General features: G+C 47.4%; 1 protein-coding gene across 2 annotated transcripts; it reads left to right on the forward strand.

Annotated features, from left to right (window-relative positions):
* Window positions 1–5,095: 5,095 nt before the first annotated feature.
* PRSS55 (serine protease 55) lies at window positions 5,096–18,558 on the forward strand. Of its 2 annotated transcripts, XM_020896686.2 has the most exons (5): window positions 5,096–5,260; window positions 6,545–6,737; window positions 8,583–8,833; window positions 10,347–10,489; window positions 18,221–18,558. In XM_020896686.2, the coding sequence occupies exons 1-5, from the start codon at window positions 5,206–5,208 to the stop codon at window positions 18,521–18,523; spliced, it is 945 nt and encodes a 314-aa protein (XP_020752345.2). In that variant the 5' UTR covers window positions 5,096–5,205; the 3' UTR covers window positions 18,524–18,558. The 2 variants fall into 2 exon arrangements, with proteins under 2 accessions (XP_020752345.2, XP_070336759.1); XM_070480658.1 differs by lacking the exons at window positions 5,096–5,260; window positions 6,545–6,737 and adding an exon at window positions 6,747–7,238.
* The last annotated feature ends 689 nt before the right edge of the window (window positions 18,559–19,247 follow it).

The raw sequence follows: 19,247 nt of genomic DNA on the forward strand, positions 1-19,247 counted from the left end.
AGTGAGCCCAGACTCTTGCATCTTTCCATACATAGAAAAAATGCCAAATTCCTTAATTTGAGACAGCTGGTTATCTTTAATTAGCAACCACCTTTTGATGTTCAGGCTACCTGCCCTTTGTTACAAAACTATTATATCCTGGCTCCCCCCTCGCCTCCTCAGAGCAGTTCTCTCGGGTTACTTGAGATGCTGCCTCCTGCTTGCAGTACTAAAAATCTCCACCGAATAAAACATTACTCTCAACTTCTGGGTTCTGACGATTTTTTTCAAGTTCACCTCTTGTCACCTCTACTTCAAACTGACTGGCTACAAGTCAGATTCCCATGACCCCGTCCTCAGCTTTGATAATTTGCTAGAATTGCTCACAGAGTTCAGTGCTTTACTTATGATCACCAACTTATGGAAAGGTTCAGCTCTGGAACAGCCAAATGGGAGAGAGGCCTGAGCCAGTACTGGAGACGGGTGAAGAGCTGCCATGCCCTCCCAGCACCTGCATATGCTCACAACCCAGAAACCGTTCGAACCCCTTCAGTTAGGGTTTTCATGGTGGCTTCCTGACACAGGCATGACCTTACACAGGCATGATTGGTTAAATCATGGGCTATTGGTGATTAACGCAACCCCCAGCCCCTCTCCCCTCCCTGAAAGTCCGGGGCTGGGGTTGAAAGTTCCAAACCTCTAACCAGGGGGCTGGTCTGCCTGGCAACCAGCCCCCATCGTTAGGGGCTTTTCAAAAGTCACCTAACTGATGCAATAAGAGTGCATTTGAACCCACTTTATGACTTTAGGGAAAATGTAAACATAGTTTGAAATCTCTTTCTAAATACCTCAATGTAAACTGTGACAGGTAAGCAATGAAAGTAGATACTAAATGCAACATGTACCGTGTATCATTGGTTCATGGGCTTCCCTGGGGGCTCAGACAGTAAAGAATCTGCCTACAATGTGGGAGACCTGGGTTCGATCCCTGGGTTGGGAAGATCCCCTACAGGAGGGCATGACAACCCACTCTTGCCTGGAGAATTCCCATGAACAGAGGAGCCTGGTGGGATACAGCCCATGGGGTCGCAAAGTTGGACACGGCTGAGCGCCTAAGCACAGCACATCATTGGTTCACACCGAGTTGTAACCACTATTACAAGAATGTGATGCTCATTTTAGTAAGCTAGTCTCTTGAATTAAATATTTATTGAGAAATTATTGATTCATGATGATAGATCAATGAGTAAAACAAATTTACAGAAAAATAATCACCTCATTAACATAAACTCAGGTGGGATTGAAAGGGGCTTGTTATGAATAACAAAAGCTCTTTTCACCTTTATCACTTTAGAGCTGTTTTAGAAGCCAGGAAAAAAAATAAAGCAAATACCAAAGCAAAGATGTTCTTATCATTCTGCTCACTTAGGAAATTAAAAAGGGTTTAGGAGCTCTGGTCAGAAGTCTGAATAAAGATCAGAACGTATATTTCTTCTTATATCAAAATATCACAAGTTGGCTCGTTACCTTCGAGGGTCCCCAATTATCTACAAGCCTTGCTCCCTCTTTCCTTCAGGTCTCTTCTGTCACCCTGTCCAGGAGACCTCCCCACTCCACTAAAATCAGCCCCTGTGGAACTTCCAGGATGGTACAGTGGCTAAGACTCCATGGTCCCAATGCAGGGGGCCCGGGTTCGATCCCTGGTCCGGGAACTAGATCCTATATGACTCAACTAAGACCCTGCATGCTACAACTAAGACCTGGCACAGCCAAGTAAATTAAAAATAAAAAATCAAAATGAAAACAACACCTGCGGTTTTCTCCAACCCCACTTCCTATGCTCTCTCCGCTTTCTTTAATTTTTTCCATAGCACTTGTGATCATCTGAGGTGGTCCCTTCTACTAGACTATAACATTAGTGAGAGCAAGAGATTTTTTTTTTTCATTTACTCCAATATCCCAGTTCTTGAGCAATGCTGTTGTAGCAGCCAAAGCGAAGATACACTGTCACCCCAGCCAATCCTCATGTCAACTCTGACAGTTGTAAACCCCCCGTGTAGAGATGAGGGAAACTCTGAGAGGACAGCAGCTTGTCTAACGCCCTTTAGGGGCTCCCTCGTGGCTCAGATGGCAAAGCATCTGCCTGCAATGTTGGGGGCCTGGGTTCCATCCCTCGGTCGGGAAGGTCCCCTGGAGAAGGAAATGGCAACCCACTCCAGTATTCTTGCCTGGAGAATCCCATGGACAGAGGAGCCTGGCGGGCTACAGTCCATGGGGTCGCAGAGTCGGACACAACTGAGCGACTCAGCACAGCACAAGGCCCTTCAGAGAAGTGTGACATCAGGGACTTCCCTGGTGATCCAGTGGCTAAAAATCTGCCTTTCAAGGCAGGGGATGGAGATTTGATCCCTAGTCAGGAAACTAAGATCCCACATGCCATGGGTCAAATAAGTCCTCCCGCCACAACTAGACAAAGTCCTCGAGCAGCAATGAAGAGCCCACACAGCCAAAACAAATAAATAAAAATACAAATGCAACTTGCACATGGTTGACTTAGAACATGAACGCCATCCCTATTTTTAAAAAAAATGTTGTGTGGTGTTGGAAACAGGATTCAGTTAGGTATGTCTGACTCTGGAATCCACACACAGACCATTTCTTAAATAATGCAGCATAATATAAGCAGAAGGACACCTTTCAGGAGCGGCCAGTCCCTTCATGAACATGTGTAGTGTGTGTGCACAGTCGTGTCCGACTCTTCGCAACCCCATGGACTGTAGCCCACCAGGCTCCTCTGTCCATGGGGTTCTCCAGGCAAGAATACTGGAGTGGGTTGCCGTTTCCTTCTCCAGGGGATCTTCCTGATCCAGAGATCGAACTCTTGTCTCTTGCATCGGCAGGCAGGTTCTTTACCACTGAGCCACCAGGGAAGTCCTGCATGAACACAAGAGGAGACCAAATACATCCCCCAAGGCGTCTGACTGTCGTCCTTGCTGGATGTCTGTGAGGCCTTTGCACCAACTCTGGAGCATGCACCAGGTGGCCCATGTCAGCAAGTATCTGCTTTCTTCTTGGGATTTCTACAGATCCCTTACATTCCTAAGTTTCTCTCCATACACAATGGGGCAGGCCATGTTTGCCCAGTTCCAGCAGGGAGACATTCCCATCCGAGTCTACAGGAATGGCGGCTTCTGGGGTAGCAGCCATGCACGGCAGCCCTGGCCCCACTGGTCACCCTTTCCACTGACTCAGATGTGGTGGGAGCCACTGGTGTTGTGAAGAAGCTTGGCCAAAAACTGCCGGGCAGCGATGGAGTGTTTCGCAATAGATAGGGCTCAGTTTAGGGCAGGTGTGCCCATCTGGCCTCCCAGCAGAGAGACGGCCATGGCCCTCCAGTCTCCCAGCAGACGGGGGGCCCAGGCTCCATTTCCCTCCACACACTGCTCCAGGACCAGAGCAATCAGGAGGCGGGTAGCAGGTACGGGGCAGGGGGTTGTGGAGGGGGAGCACGGAGTCCAAAAGAAGAGCAGATGGAAGACGCAGAGCTTCCCAAGGCAAGGCCCAGGCAGGTGGCCCAGTGTGCTCTGGGGATCTTTATCCATGTGCCAGGAAACAAAGGCTTAGCCCTTGGTCAAGGCAAGGCAGACGAGGCAGCAGGTGTTATTCAGCACCGGTGGGGAGGGCCACATTACAGGCCCTGCCCTCCCTTCAGCAAGGACAGCTGCATTCTGTAGAGCAGCTGCTCACAGAAGGCCCTGATCCCGGAGGAGGAGCAAGTCCCATGTCCTGGTATTTCTCCTCCCGGAGTAGCTGGGGCCACAGCCTTGGTGTAGTAAAGAGGTGCCCCACCCAAGGCGTATGATTTCGTCTTGAGATTCACAACAACTTTTTAAATGAGTTTTCTTTTATTTATTAAAATGCTTCTTCTATTTAATAACAACATGATGATTTTACCTTCCAGTTACAATTTATTTATTTGTTTGTTTATTTATTTTTGACAAGTGGGAGGCCATATGGACCTCACAAGTGGCACTAGTGGTAAAGAAACTGCCTGCCGATGCAGGAGACATAAGAGACGCGAGTTCGATCCTTGGGTCAGGAAGATCCCCTGGAGAAGGGCATGGCAACCGACTCCAGTTCTTGCCTGGAGAATCCCATGGACAGAGGAGCCCAGCAGGCTAGTCTGTGGGGTCGCAAAGAGTTGGACACGATTGAAATGACTTAGCACACACACACACATAATAGTTTATACAGCTTCGCAGCAACTTTACTGTCTGGGCATCAGCATTCCTTTTCTGTAGAGGAGGAAACCCAGGGGACAAGACTGGGCAGAGTGGACACAGCAAGTCTAGAAAATGACCGGAGTTCACTTTGGGAACTGAATTAGCACATGATTCACGTCTAAACATCAGGCCTGGCCAGTGGTCAGGAAGGTGGTACTGAGGGTGCCTGGACAGAGTCCACCCAAGTCCGTGTACTGAAAGTGTCAAAAAAAAAAAAAAAAAAAAAAAGTAAGGTCCAGATCATACAGCTGAGCTGATAACATAAGCAAAGACTTGGGCTGGGCACGTCCACCTGTGAGTCTGATCTTTCCATCCTTAACAATGGATAGGGGCCTGTCTGGAGGTTTGGGGGCCACATGGAATGAACCCAGAGAGAGCGGGAAGGGGGACTGCTGTCTACTGGGCTGAGCGTGGGGAAGGCTGTGGCCTCTGAACCCAGCCCGTGGTCCATGCTGGTGGCCCAGGTCAGGGGCCTGAGCGGGGAACTCCGTGGGCACCTGGACTGCCCAGGGTTTGGGCGGCACAGACCTCAGGGTCTCTCTGAGCGCCTGCCTGAGTGCCTCCTGTTTCCAAGGCTGCAGCCGGCAGCCCCTGGCGCAGACCTTCTGCTCACACTCACCATGGGGGCGGCAGGGGGGCGCTGAGCCTTAAAAACTGCCAGGTGTGACAGGGGCCACCCAGGCACCCCCCGCCCCGAGGATGTGAAGGGAGGGCTGTGCACACATCAGGAGGGGAAGCTCAGTCAAGGAGGCATCTAGAATGAGGCTCATCTCAGAAGTAGAGTGGCCAGAGGATAAGCCCGCGTGACTCGGCCTGGGTTCTCAGACCCGCTGCCCATTGTGACATCACTGGAGGGGGTGGCTCTGACCCGGAGGCCTTGACAGCGTCATTTCCCTCAGCCCTGGCCTCCGTCGCCTCCAGGCCGACAGCCTCGCCCAGGGCCATGCTCCTGTGGTCCCTTTTGCTGCTCATGTCCCAGGCCAGGGATGCACACCTCGGTATGTGGACACCTGCCCGGGGGCCTGAACGCCCCTCCAAGTGGGGCTGGGTGTGACTGCTCCCTCCCTTCCATCCTGCCGGGAGCCCGGGGGACAAAGGGACAGCTCTTATTGTCCTTTAGTGTGTGTCTGACTCTTTGTGACTCTGTGGACTGTAGCTCGCCAGGCTCTTCTGTCCCTGGGATTCTCCAGCCAAGAATACTGGAGTGGGTTGCCATTTCCTTCTCCAGGGGATCTTCCCAACCCAGGATCGAACCCGGATCTCCTGCAGTGCAGGCAGATTCTTTACCACTGAGCAACCTGGGAAGCCCAAGGAGCAGCTCAGAAATAAGCTAATGGCCACTAAGAGGCCAGCTCCCAAGAGCAGTGGCTTCTGTACCCCACACGCCCCTCCTGGAAACCACTTCCCTTGCTCCTTGTCTTGTGCCAGCCCCAAGTTGCAGCTTGCGAACTCTTGTGGTGTGTGGGAGCTAGTTCCCTGACCAGGGATTGAACCCCAATCCCCCTGCATTGGGAACGCCTGGGAAGTCCCACAAATGCTTTATCTTATAGTTCTGTAGGACTTCCACATGGGCCTCACTGGTCTAAGATCAGGGTGTCAGCAGGACTGTGCTTCTACTGGAAGCTTTAGAGGGAGTGTATTAACTGGGGTTTTCTGACTTCTAGAGGTCATCAGTATCCCTTGGCTTGTGGCCCCTTCCTTCATCTTCAAAGCCAGCAATATTGCACCTCTCCAAGCCTTTCTTCTATAGTCACATCCCTCTCCCTCTGCTGTCCTCCACCACCCTTAGGGGCCAGTGTGACTACAGTGGGCCTACTCAGGTTATCCAAGACACTCTCCCCATTTTAAGATCAGATGATTAGCAACTTTCATTCCACCTTCAAAGTCCCCTTTGCCTCATAAGACAACATATTCATGAGTTCCAAATCATGGTCCATTAGGACATGGACATCTTTTGAGAGGGAGGCATTATTCTGCCAAGCACTACAGGTTGGTCTGGGCAGGAATTCCCTCTGATTTCTCCTGGATGAAAGCAGAAACTAGCATGGTAAAGTGACTTGCTTATCTGGAAGGGAGACAGAGTCAACACTTTTGATCATGTCGCAGACTCTGGGAAACAAATGTGAAGCCTCTGTTGGCTTACTCGTGTTTCTAAGGTGCTTCACTGGGCCAGCCTCAGTTTCCCCATTTCTAGAATGGGTATAATGATAGCTACTTATGGATCTCCTATAGGTATTGACTAAGTGTTGCATCTTTTGCCCTCCTTTCTCTCATTTTACCAGAATGTGGTGAAAGACCCATGTTTGCAAGAGGAGCTCAGTATTCCAGAATCACAGGAGGGATAGAGGCTGGGGTGGGTGAGTTTCCATGGCAGGTGAGTATTCAGGCAAGAAATGAACATGTCTGTGGTGGCGCCATCCTCAACGAGTGGTGGATTATCACGGCGGCTCACTGCTTTTACCCTGAGCAGTTACCGTAAGTACTGAGTTCATCCCATCTCTTCTGACAGTGTGTGCCCCCAGGGCACCCCACACTCAGCCAAGCCCGATTGCCCAGGGGAGTTATGGAGTTGCTGCATTCCGAATCAGACTTTACCACCCACTATCTTCCACCCTGGGGATTGGTCTGTCTACCTCTCCTGTGACATTCAAGTCCTTTTCGGTGGAAGTTCTCCAAATTCTGGAGGTCTTGGTTCCTAGGCCATCTGACACCTGACTTCCCTGCCCTATGTAGAGTTTTCTCTGCATTCCAGGAGACTGGTGGAAAATAGAGCATTTAGTGATTACAAATCATGTTCTAGGAAACCATGTGCATTAACCGATTTAATTATATATACACCAACCCTGAGGAAGGCAGAATGAATTGCTCCCTTTGAACTCATTTGATCTTACAACAACCCTGGGGTAGCTTAAATGAACATCTTTATCTTATAGGGAAGGAAACTGAAGCCCAGTAAGGTTGGATGATTCACCCAAGGTACACATCTAGCAGACGAGAAATAGCGTTTAAAGCCACTTCTAGCACTTGTACTTTTCTGCTCCACCATCTCATGAAAGATTGAAGATACATAGAAAGATGAACTTTAAAGGGTTAATCAAAACCACAGGGAAAGTTTCACCCTGGGGTAACCAAGGAAACTGGTTGCGTCTGCTCCCATGGGATACTTAGGGATTGGAAAGTTCCTGGCCATTCTGCCTGGAAGGAAATTCCTGAAGAGTCTTTCTGCTTCATCAGTGGCAAAGCATCTTGCATGCTAAGCTGCTTCAGTCATATCTGACTCTTCGTGGCCCAAAGGACAGTAGTCGCCAAGCTCCTCTGTCCATGGGATTCTCCAGGCAAGAATACTGAAGTGGGTTGCCATGCCCTCCTCCAGGAGGTCGTCCCAACCCAGATATCAAACCTCAGTCTCTTAAGTCTCTTGCATTGGCAGGTGAGTTCTTTACCACTAGTGCCACCCGGGAAGCCCCATCAATGGCAGGTCTAGATTTAATTCCATTCTTGATTCTTGCATGGGCCTTCTATATATGTGTACAAGAGTCTATTTCTAAGAGAGAAGTTGTAGAATCATAGGGCTGTATGTCTTCAAGTTTATTAGAAGACATCAAATGACTTTTCAAAATGGTTGCACCAATTTAAATTTCCCCCAATGGTATATAAATGTTAATATCATCAGCAATACTTGCTACTTTTTCAGAACCTTTAATTTTTGCTTTTCTGATAGGCATGAAAGACTATAATCTTTGTGGTCATAATTTGTATTTTTCTTACTACTGCTACATTGATATTTTCAAGTTTATTGGTATATTTTCTCTCCTATAATGACTGTTCGAGCTTTGACAGTTTTTTATTTGTAGAATCTCTTTATATATTCTGAATATTTAACTTTGGTCAGCTGTGTATGTTGCAAGCAAACAAAATCTGAGTCTCTAAGTTGCTGGTACACAGGTTGATATCAGAATCCCTTACCTATCTGAGGGCTAGTTTGTGTCTGCCAGTGTCTGATCTGTGCTAAGTGGTCTTTTGTGGGCTCTTTGGGCAGGTGGTTGAGGGGCAAAGCTAAGTCCTGCCTTTGCCCAGTGAGGCGGGACTGTCTCATTCGGGTCTCTGGGATGATGCTGGAGCGCCAAGGCGGCTGTGGTCCCACACTGGCTGTTTCACCTTCCTTCTCTACCTTTTACAAATGCTCGCAAACTCTGAGCAACGGCCCCAGGAGGACAAGTCCAGAAGGCTAGTAGGACCATGTGGGGTTTAGGGTTTAGCCGTAGCAGATTCTGGGCCCCCTGTGACTTTCCTCCCTCTCTGGTTCTCTGCCTCCACCAGGCCCACAGAACTGAGAGTTGTGCTGGGAACCAATAGCCTAACCAGCCCATCCCTGGAGATAGAGGGAGTCACAACCATCATTCTTCACAAGGACTTTCAAAGAGTCAACATGGACAATGACATCGCTCTACTGATGCTGGACAAGCCCATCACATTCAACGAGCTGAAACAACCCATCTGCCTGCCCATGCAGCCCGGCCTCTCCAAGTGGCACAACTGCTGGGTGGCAGGATGGGGGCAGGTCAAATCCGGTACGTCACAGCTCAGCATCTCCTGGGTGCAGCATCACTGGCATCTGAGGACGGGCCAGTAAACCTAGAGGAGAAGGCGAAAGAGAGAGCGAGTTGAGGAACGGAGGGCGAGGGGCTTGCCTCAGGGCTAATCCCTGAACACGAGAAACGCAGGGAGGCCTGATCTCAGCCTCTTCCAAGTTACCAAGGAAACACCCCCCCGCCCCCGCCAAGGCCCAGCGCTGAGATGCCAGGTGTGGGCATCCCTGGGTGTGGTCCTCCCTTGCCAGCCAGCGCACAACCGTCTTGTTGGCAGCATTGAATGCAAAACCTCGCGCCTGCCAGGGGCTCTCTGCTCTGGTGTCTCTCATCTCCCTGATTCATGCACGCATGCTTTCCACCTGATTCCTACAGGCATTCAAGACACCTGCCCTGGCCTAGACTTTCGATGGCCTGGAGTATTGCCCATCCATTCTTAGAAGTGAATCTGTTCTTGTTACTTGTGAACACATTGTCGCTTGGCCCAGACAGGAGAAGCTGGACCAGGGTATAAATGGATTATGAAAGTCTTCACTGAACTGTCCCCAAAGAAAACTCAATAACATAGGTGTGGGAGGGGTGGAAACAGCACGGCACTAGTTCAGGCCTGAACAAGACTACAGGTCCTTAGGGGATGCTCTGCAAGAAGCTGGGGTCCGAAACACGGTAGGTGTTTCAGGGGTTTAGTGACTGGGGGGTAATTGGTGTTAACGCTGATTCAGGGCTTCAGACATGACTCAAAATTTAGGAGTGAGGAAGAGGCGGGTGGGTTCCTGCAAACTTAAAAATATGCAATAAGAATAAGACTTTTGAAATCTCCGTGTGGTCAGAGTTAATGAGATGGAGACAAATCCAGACAAATTCCTGGAAGCTGGCAGTCCAGGAAGGGCCTTGGCAAACCCCCTGTGGAACCTGTCAACTGCTGACAGAAAACAACAAAATTCTGTAGAACAATTATCCTTCAATTGACAAATCATTAAATTAGAAAACAAGAAAGACTCTCTACCAACCTCCCCTGCCTTTGTCTGGGGGACCTGAGAGTTTCTCACTGAGGGTGCAAGCTCAGTTTCAGTGGTACTGTGTCCGAAGTGCCAAACTCACATAATAGAGAGGGGCGCTAGGCAAGTACAGCTTGAAGAGGTGGGACTATGTAAGAACTGATCAACAGCCAGTTCCAAGAAGTCAGGTCGGTGGGGATGCTGGAGCCAAGATGGAAGTCTTCCTGGAGGCAGGAATAGGATTTTGAATGGGAGGAAAAATTTACACAGATGGGGACTTGTTTGGAAGAGGCTGGGCCGATGGAATGAGTAAATTTCAAGGGATTACTGGAAGGATGTGGAGAATGAGGTTCTGTGAAAATGTGAAAAAAGGGTGGCTGGGTGGCTGGGTGCCTGGTGGGATGCTGGGCCGGATGGCCTGGGGCCCCCTGGGTTTCATTAGCAGCAGTGGGGCTGGAGTCCAGTGACCATTCTAACGGGCCTTCTCCGTGGTTCAGGTCTCAACGAGGCTATGGAAACTGAACTGCTGAAAGCGCCCATGACCATAATGAACTGGGACACGTGTTTTAAGGAATTTCCCAAACTTACCAAAAACATGCTATGTGCTGGATATGAGAATGAGAGCTATGATTCTTGCCAGGTAACTTGGGGGTACCTGGGGTGGTACAGTGCATCCCCTGGGGTGGCCAGTGCAAAGGGGAAGCAGACAGTAAGAGTCTGGGGAAAGTGTGAGAATCAGAAACTAACTTCCTCTGGTTGTAAGGACGGGAGAGATTCATCTTGGGAGTGCTCACTTGAGGAGCCCATTTAGTCCTACTCATCAGTTGGGCAGCAGATCTGGTCATCAGTGTGAAACTGTAAGTGTGGGTATTAGATGCTCTACAAGTGACGAAAAGGCTGTCTCATGCAAAGGCTGTGAGGTAGGAAAGAGTGAACTCCAGCAGCAATGGCATCTGTTTTAGAAGGTGTCCCCCCTTTGGTGAACATTGTGAGGACCACAGACAGATACAGAACCAATGTCACACAAGCCTTGTGTTTTCCCCATATCCTTGACAATTTGAAACATTCCAAAACAAAACAAGATAATTGCAACTTCTAGTTCTGGACAAGATGAAGTAGACACATTTCTCTTGATCCCTCTCTCTAAATACAGCTGAAAGCCCTGGACATTATATTGTGAAACAAAAGTAAAGGTTCTGGAAGGGAAAGAGAAGATGAAATTGGAAACAAATATCCTACTACTTAAGGCATGATACAGCAGTGAATTCCCTGGGTTTTCTTTTCACCTCTTACCTCCCAGCCTGGATCATCATACATTTAGTTCAGTTCAGTCGCTCAGTCGTGTCTGACTCTTTGCGACCCCATGAATTGCAGCACACCAGGCCTCCCTGTCCATCACCAACTCCTGGAGTCCACCCAAACCCATGTCCATCAAGTCGGTGATGCCATCCAGCCATCTCATTCTCTGTCACTCTCTTCTCCTCCCACCTCCAATCCCTCCCAGCATCAGGGTCTTTTCCAATGAGTCAACTCTTCACATGAGGTGGCCAAAGTATTGGAGTTTCAGCTTCAGCATCAGTCCCACAGTACATTAGGGCACTGTATTTCCTAGGACCAGCTAGGGGGGAAATGCCAATGGTCATAATACAAACTAACAAAATAAAACAAGAAAGACTTCCTCTCTTTGGAGGAAAAGAAAGGACAATCTAGCAAGGCAGAAACTATTTAACAATAATCCTTCTATTCCAGCAATATACCAGGAAAAACCCCATAGCACTCCTACCCCAGCAAGCAAGGTCTAGGGGACAAGCTCACCCTCCCCACTTCTGCCCACCATGGTGGTGTTGGAGGAGGCTGAATGGAAAGGCAGGACTTTACTATCCAGTCGTATGAACCATCCTCTGTCCCCCTCGGTGTTGGTGGAAGCCACATGAGGAGCTGGGGCTCCCACCCAGTAGTAGCCACACTCCTGTTCCTTCCCTTGGTGTCATTGCTGGCCTGAGTGGGGGGTCTGGACTTCTACCCCGATTTAATGGAAAGGAGTTGGCATCCCCCTTCCCCGACTCCAGTTTCATAAGAAGCCTGTTAAAACAGGTGATTCATATGAGAACCAGAATCTCGTAACCTAATACTCAAGATGTTATCTGTAATAGAATAGAGAGTTGCATTAATATACATGGATTCCATTTATTAATGCACACAAGATAAGGAAAAATAAAACTAAAAATCTGAGTAAAGAACTCTTTGGGAGGACTTCCCTGGTAGTCCAGCAGCTAAGAGTCTGTGCTCCCAATGCAGGGAGCCTGGGTTCAGTCCCGGGTCAGGGAACTAGATCCCACATGCCACAACAGCTAAGAGTTTGTATGCCCAACAAAAAGATCCCTCATGGGGCAACTAAGATCTAAATAAATAAATGTATAAAAATTAAAAACAAAGCCAAGCAGCTTGCTTTAAAAAAGTCTTTTTTTGAAAAATTGAGAACTATGAATTCCTGGAGTAAATTCAATTAAAACATGAAATGAATCATGCACTTAAATGCAAAACTATACAAATTATTTAGGAAAAGATAAATCTTTGGGACATAGAGTAACACCAAAAATATAACTCATAAGAAGAAAAATTGATCAACTGGACCTCATCAAAATTTAAAAAGACCATATTAAGAGGGTGAGGAAAGAACTTCCCTGGTGGTCCAGTGGCTAAGACTCCGTGCTCCCAATGCCAGGGGCCTGGGCTCAATCCCTAGTTGGGGAATTAGATCCCACATGCTTCAACTAAGACCCGGCCAAGTCAAATAAAAATAATTTTTTAAAAAAAGGGATGAGGGAGGGGATATACTCTACAGCAGAGACTAACACAACATCATAAAACAATTATACTCAAATAATATATATCTATATAAAATAAATTAAAACTAAGAGGATGAAATTACAAGCTATTGATTGGGAGGTGATATCCAACAAAGGAACTATGCTTAGAATATATAAAGCACTCTCAACTCAAAAGCAGAAAGACAAACTACCCAGTGCAAAAATGGGCAAAAGACGAGGACAGACATTTTGTTGAAGAGGATATACAGATGGCAAATAAAATGGAGAGATGTTCAATGTCATTCGTCATCAGGAAAATGCAAATTGAACTACAATCAGAAAATGCAAATTAAAACAACTACACACCTCAGAATGGTTAAAATTAAAAAAAAAAAAGTAACACCAGATGATGACAAGAACGCAGAGAAACTGGATCATGAATACATTGCTAGAGGCGGGAGTCGGGGGTGGGGCAGGGTTTAAAATAATTTAATCACTCTGAAAACCAATTTTGTAGTTTTTAAAAAAAAAACTGAAGGTGTTCTTGCCTTATAACCCAGCAAATGCCATTCCTGGGCATTTATTCCAGAGAACTGAAGCCTTGTGTTCACACAAAAAACATGCAGGAGTGCTTATAGCAGATTTACTCATCATAGACTGAAATTGGAAGCAAACATCCTACAAGATGTGAATAACTGAATATGCTGTGGTACATCCGTACCATGCAATACCACTCAGCTGTGACAAGAAGCAATCTCTCAAACTATTGATATAGCAATGACATGGATGTGCCCAGAGATTTGTGCTGTGTGCAAGAAGCTGACCCAAAGGTCCCACACTGTGTGATTCCATTTACATAAAACTCCTGAAATGACAAAATTAAAGAAAGGGAGAATAGGTTAGTGATTGCCAGGATTTAAGGAGAGTTTAGGGCTGGAAGGAAGTGGAAGTGGAAACGGCCTTAAAAGGGCAGCATGGGGATCCGTTGGTTGATGGACGAGTTCTATGTATTGACTGTATCAGTGTTAATACTCCCAATGGTGCTATTGTACCATACATACTTTTGCAAGATGGTCTCACTGGGGGAAACTTGTAAAGGGTATGTCGGATCCCTCTGTATTATTTCTTTCAACTGCACATAAATCTACAGTTACACATAAGATAACAAACAGAAGACAACTCTTCCCAATTTGCTGTGCTGTGCTATGCTCCGTGATGTCCAAATCTTTTTGACCCCATGGACTATAGTCCACCAGGCTCCTCTGTCCATGGGATTTTCCCAGTAGGAATACTGGAATAGGTTGCCATTTCCTTCTCCAGGGGATCTTCTTGACTCAGGGATCAAACCTGCATCTCTTGCATCTCAGCAACAAGGATTAAAAGAAAATCTTGGATCCTAGCCATGTCACAGACCTAGGGAGCAGCCAGCTCATGTTGCAGTAGGAGACAAAGGAGTCCAGTAGCAATAGAAAAGGGGGAAACAACATTTAGTAGAACTGGGAGAAAGTCCCAGAGGCTTGAAACAGCATCGTGTGTTCAGGGAACTTTCAATATTTCAGAAGCCAGAAGTAACAGGGGATGAGTGTGGAGGCAAGCAGAGCAAGATCACCAGGGTGGGTGGCCATGCGGGGAGACCAGGGTTGACCCAGGCTTTTGCCCCTGCTGTTCACCCAAGAATGTAAGACTCAAGTCCCATCAGTATGCATACTTATCTTTCCCATCTCTCTGATTTATCACCATCCAATATTCAAATGGTCAAAGCCAACAATGGCAACACAAGTGTCAAGATGATATTTTCTGTGGTTACCATCTGGAGTTTAGGATTTTTTGCTTAAATCCCTCCCTTATCAAAATGTACTTTAATGAAAGCTTCTAAAATTAACTTTCTATAACTTGAGTGCTATAAATAAATGTGCTGTTATCATTTTAAGCCCTTTTTAAAATAAATCATGATGTGAAAAGTTTCGCTCTCTGTTTAGAAAGCTTTCTATTGCTGATAATCAGCTGACAGTGATCTGGGTAAGGAAAGTTTTCTGAAATTATGTAATATTATCATCACTTAAAACCAGATAAACCAGACAAGAAATTCCCTTAGGCTTTAAAAATAATTGCCCTTAAAAATAAAATCACACTTTTAAACTTAGCAAAGTTGGGGGAAAAAAATGTAATCACATAATGAAGGGAAATTATAATTGGATTATGAAAACATTGAAATATGTCCAAAGTAATAGCAAGATTATGCTATCCTTAAAATACAAATTAAAATAGAATCAATTGAATTTTGTGGTTTACTTTTTCCAGCACATTTCCTCCTTGTAATCCCCTATTAATTACACTATTTAAAAACATTCAACTTAAAAAAATCAGTGGCACAATCCAGCAAAATATAAAATCGAATAGTTCCCCAGCTAGCTATGCAGTAGTTCTTGTGAAGGACCAACAGCCGTCCGAGAAACAGGCATCACCTTGCTACACAGTTTTCTTGTCCGTCTCCTCAATCCTGGTGGAAATGTCGTCTTATTCATGGTTGGCCAGTGTCTCAAACAGTGCCTGGCATGGAAAATACTCAACAAAAATGTCTGCCAAAGAGATGAACCTTCCTAGGAAGCTGAAAACTGCCTGTAATATAACAGTAATCTTAGCGGAGGGGACATCCAAGAGAGAGACCGTGGTGGACAGTGGTTAAGAGCTGGCAGCAAACTGGGCTGTCAGGCAATGTGGTCACGGGGCTGCCAAGCTGAGTTGGAGGTCAACCTGAGCTATTGGGTTGGCCAAAGAATTTGTTTGGGTTTTCCTGTAAGCTATTATGAACAAACATTTCGACCAACCCAATACTCTCTTTAAAGATCTCTTTTTTTTTTTAAATTTTTGAGCAGTTTGAGGTTCATAGCAAAATTGAGAGGAAGGTAGAGAGATTTTCCATAACCCCCCTGCCCCTCCCCACATGCATCATCTCCCCTGTTATCAGCATCCCCATCAGAGTGGCACCTGTGTTATAACTGATGAACCTGCACTGATGCATCACAATCACCCCAAGCCCATGGTTTGTATTAGCATTCGTTCTTGGTATTGCCAGGTCTGTGATTAAACATATAATGACATGCACCATAATGGATGGCACCACAGAGTATTTTCACCGTCCTGGGCTACTTGCCAGGGTGTTATGAACCCGTCATCACCCATGATACTTGCATAAAAGTCTTATCTCACTCCATAGAGCCTTAGACTTTTACAGCCAGAAAGACATGTGAAAAAAAAAATGTTTAATTGCATCTGTTTCACAGATGAGAAAACGTGGTTATTTTAATCATCAATCATCCTCTTCACTATCTGAATGGATCCGAAGCAGTGTAATAACTTCACAGCTCTTTCACACGTATTCAATAATTTCATTCTCTCCAACTACCCTGTAAAATGGGTGTGGGAAAGTCTCATTCTCTCTGAGAAAACAGAAATTTCAGAATTTAAGTGATTTGCCTGAGGTAGTGGGGCCAGGCTGGAAGCCAGGTCATGTGCTTCTTGCAAAACAGACAGGATGATCATGTGATGTAATTAACATGGCGATGAACTTAGCAGGTTCTGTGGTCAGTATGTTTCTAACCAGACCAGTCTCTGGCTACCAGCCTTAGTCTAGAAACAAAGTTCCTATTACGTGGACTGTCATTAGTCCTGGGTCCTTGCTGCCTGAGGCCAGATCCTCCTCTGAGATAATCCTTCCTGCCTTTCCTAGAGAAAGAGAAAAATATTAAAGGCTCTATGCATGAAAGAACATAAATTTACAGATGTCCCTCTGGAGTCCCAGCAGTCTAAGAAAGGATCCTCTGCTTCCTAAATATACAAGTAGTATTTGTAATGCGTGCATGGGAAGTCATTTCAGTCGTGTTCAACTCTGTGCGACCCTGTGGACTCTAGCCCTCCAGGCTCCTCTGTCCATGGGATTCTCCAGGCAAGAATACTGGAGTGGGTAGCCATGGCCCCCTCCAGGGGATCTTTCCAACCCAGGGATTGAACCCAAGTCTCTATGTATCCTGAATTGGCAGGCAGGTTCTTTACCACCAAGGCCACCTGGGAACCCTAGTGGTAAATAAATACTAATATATCTCTAGGGCATTTACTACACAGAATTTATCCTATGCTGAGTGATTTATAGATTTTTAAAATTTCACTTCCAGCACTCTTGGGAAATACTTGGTAGTATCTCCATTATAACGGTGCAGAAACAGGCTTAGAAGTTACGTTTCCAAGCATAGTTCTCTCCCAGTTATGTAAGGAAATAATCAGTGTATTAAACAGGTTTTTTAATAACATTCATACTATCATAACATGAAGAAAAATGATTAAAAACAGCACTTATGGAAGGGTCTGTTTGAGTGGAAATCCTATTGATTTGGTTCTCATCACACGACCCTGAACTAGAAGTCACACAAAGAAAAGCATGCACTGGAACTTCCCTGGGGGTCCAGTGGTTACAACTCCGCACTTCCACTGCAGTAAGCATGGGCCTTAGACATCAGGTCCGGGAAGTGCTGATCCTCTTCCTCATCCTTAAGAGTTCATATAAAATCTCACTCATTCCAGTTCCTTGTTTATGATCATGGACTAGGAGGCCATCCCTCCGATAAGAAAGGAAGATGGTTTGAACGACTGTGGCCACCAACCCACCCCCCTTGCCGGAGGGAAAGAACATATGCTTGGCATCAGGAAGGCTTGGTTCCAACTTCGGCCCCAACGCCATGTAACCCTGAGTAAGCCCTTCATCCGCCTTAAGCCTCATTTTCCCTGTATTAATATGGACAAAAGGAGGCCATATCCGTGTGTGGGACACGGTGCAGACTGGATACATATTTTCTATATAAATAGATAATTCTCTGAGTCATAGACCCATGTGATTCCACCCTGGAGGAGCCATGCATTCAAAAAAGCTTAGCTCACATGCCCCCTGCAAACACCCACACCACAGGATTAAAAAGAGACATACTTCACCCGCACGCCTCTGGAAGAACATCAAAGGAGACCCAGTTCCTACCCACAGCCCCAACCGCAGCCTGTTTTCCTTCCTTCCCTTCTGTCCAGCGTTTCTGATTTAAGACCCGCAAAACGGGTCCCTACTCTTTCCTCAGCCTGGGCGACACACCCTCCGTGTTCCAGCTCCCCGCCTTGGCGTTGCACGTGGAATGGAGTCATTCTCTCGCCAGCCCTCCGCCTCCGCCTGCCTCCCCAGTCCCGCCCCAGTCGCTGCCTGAACCCTGCAGACCACCATGGTTCGTGGAGGTGGGCTGAGCAGGGCGCCCGCCCCATCCCGGTGTCCCGGCAGCCGTCGTGGGGTGGGGCGGGGGCCCTGCTCAGCCCACCTCCACGAACCACGGTCGTCTGCAGGGTTCAGGCGGCGACCCACCCCCACGACGGCTGCCGGGACGCGGGGATGGGGCGGGCGCTGACTGGCAGGGACTTGATTTCGCTCGCTGGCTCTCGAGTGGGGAGGCTCCTGAGCCCTCCGCCGTGAGTGCTCAGACGGACCGCTGAGACGGGGCTCGCGGCTGATCTGTGTTCTCTGTCCGCAGGGCGACAGCGGGGGGGCCCTAGCCTGTACCCAAGGATCTGGCAAGAAGTGGTACCACGTGGGCATCATCAGCTGGGGAAGGTCCTGTGGCCTGAAGAACACTCCAGGAATATACACCCTGTTAGAAAACTACCACTCCTGGATTAAGAAGGTGACTGAGCTAGAGGGAAGGCCCTTTCGTGCTGAGCAAATGGTAGGGAGTTCCAAAGAAAAAGCAAAGGTCTCTCGCGCCTCCGAATTCCCGAAGCCAGGCGGCCCCACACTCTGGCTGCTCCCCTGCCTTCTGCCCTATGTGACGTTCTAAGCTATTTTTCTACTAATAATAAAACAGATGCTATTCTTTAATCAAGGAGGACGTGTGAATATGAGCCGCCAGCAGGCGGACTGACTACAGATTAGAGGCTAAGGGCTTAGAACTAAGGCTGCGGACAGCAGAACCGAAAGTCAGGCGGGCTGGAGAGTTTAGGGACTGGTCTTTGGGTCCCTGTAATAGTCATGACTCTTTTCATTGCAGATGAGTTACCAAGGTCAAACCATCTAAAGCCAGGAAGTGTTGCTTCTAGGTGTGCATAACAGAAAAAAAACAAAACAAAATCGAAAAACAAGAGTGGTGTGTTGGTTGCCTTCAGGTTTATGGCTGGACCCAGGAGCTCAGCAGATATTAACTGGGACTGTTTCTCAAAAGGGCTTCCAAGAAATGGCCACAATGACCACTAGTACCTTCCGTTTGTATCCTCCCAGCTTAGCAGCTCCCAAAGAGAGAGCCATGTTCCTGATAGTTCCAGCAAAATTCCTTGGTCTCCCTCACTTGACACAGAGGCCCATGCCCATTGCCACTCCAATTGCTGCGGCACATTCCTAGGCTAGGCCTGAGTCACGTGCCCACAGGAGCTGGCAAAGGGCCAGCCACCTAGAACAGTGTGCCCTGATAGTGAGCACGCGTGGTGCCCCCCGAAACAGAAATCCGGGTGCTGGGGGCACATCAATGGGCCTGGATACTGGAGATGCCCCTTGATACCGGACCTTCT

The sequence above is a fragment of the Odocoileus virginianus genome, chromosome 18 (genome assembly GCF_023699985.2).
Source record: "Odocoileus virginianus isolate 20LAN1187 ecotype Illinois chromosome 18, Ovbor_1.2, whole genome shotgun sequence".
Taxonomy (NCBI): Eukaryota; Metazoa; Chordata; class Mammalia; order Artiodactyla; family Cervidae; genus Odocoileus; species Odocoileus virginianus.

Coding starts and splice junctions, on each gene's coding strand:
- PRSS55 (XM_020896686.2), top strand. CDS start 5,206: ATGCTCCTGTGGTCCCTTTTGCTGCTCATGTCCCAGGCCAGGGATGCA. Junction 8,834..10,346: donor ATGGGGGCAGGTCAAATCCG/GTACGTCACAGC, acceptor TCCGTGGTTCAG/GTCTCAACGAGGCTATGGAA. Junction 10,490..18,220: donor AGAGCTATGATTCTTGCCAG/GTAACTTGGGGG, acceptor CTCTGTCCGCAG/GGCGACAGCGGGGGGGCCCT.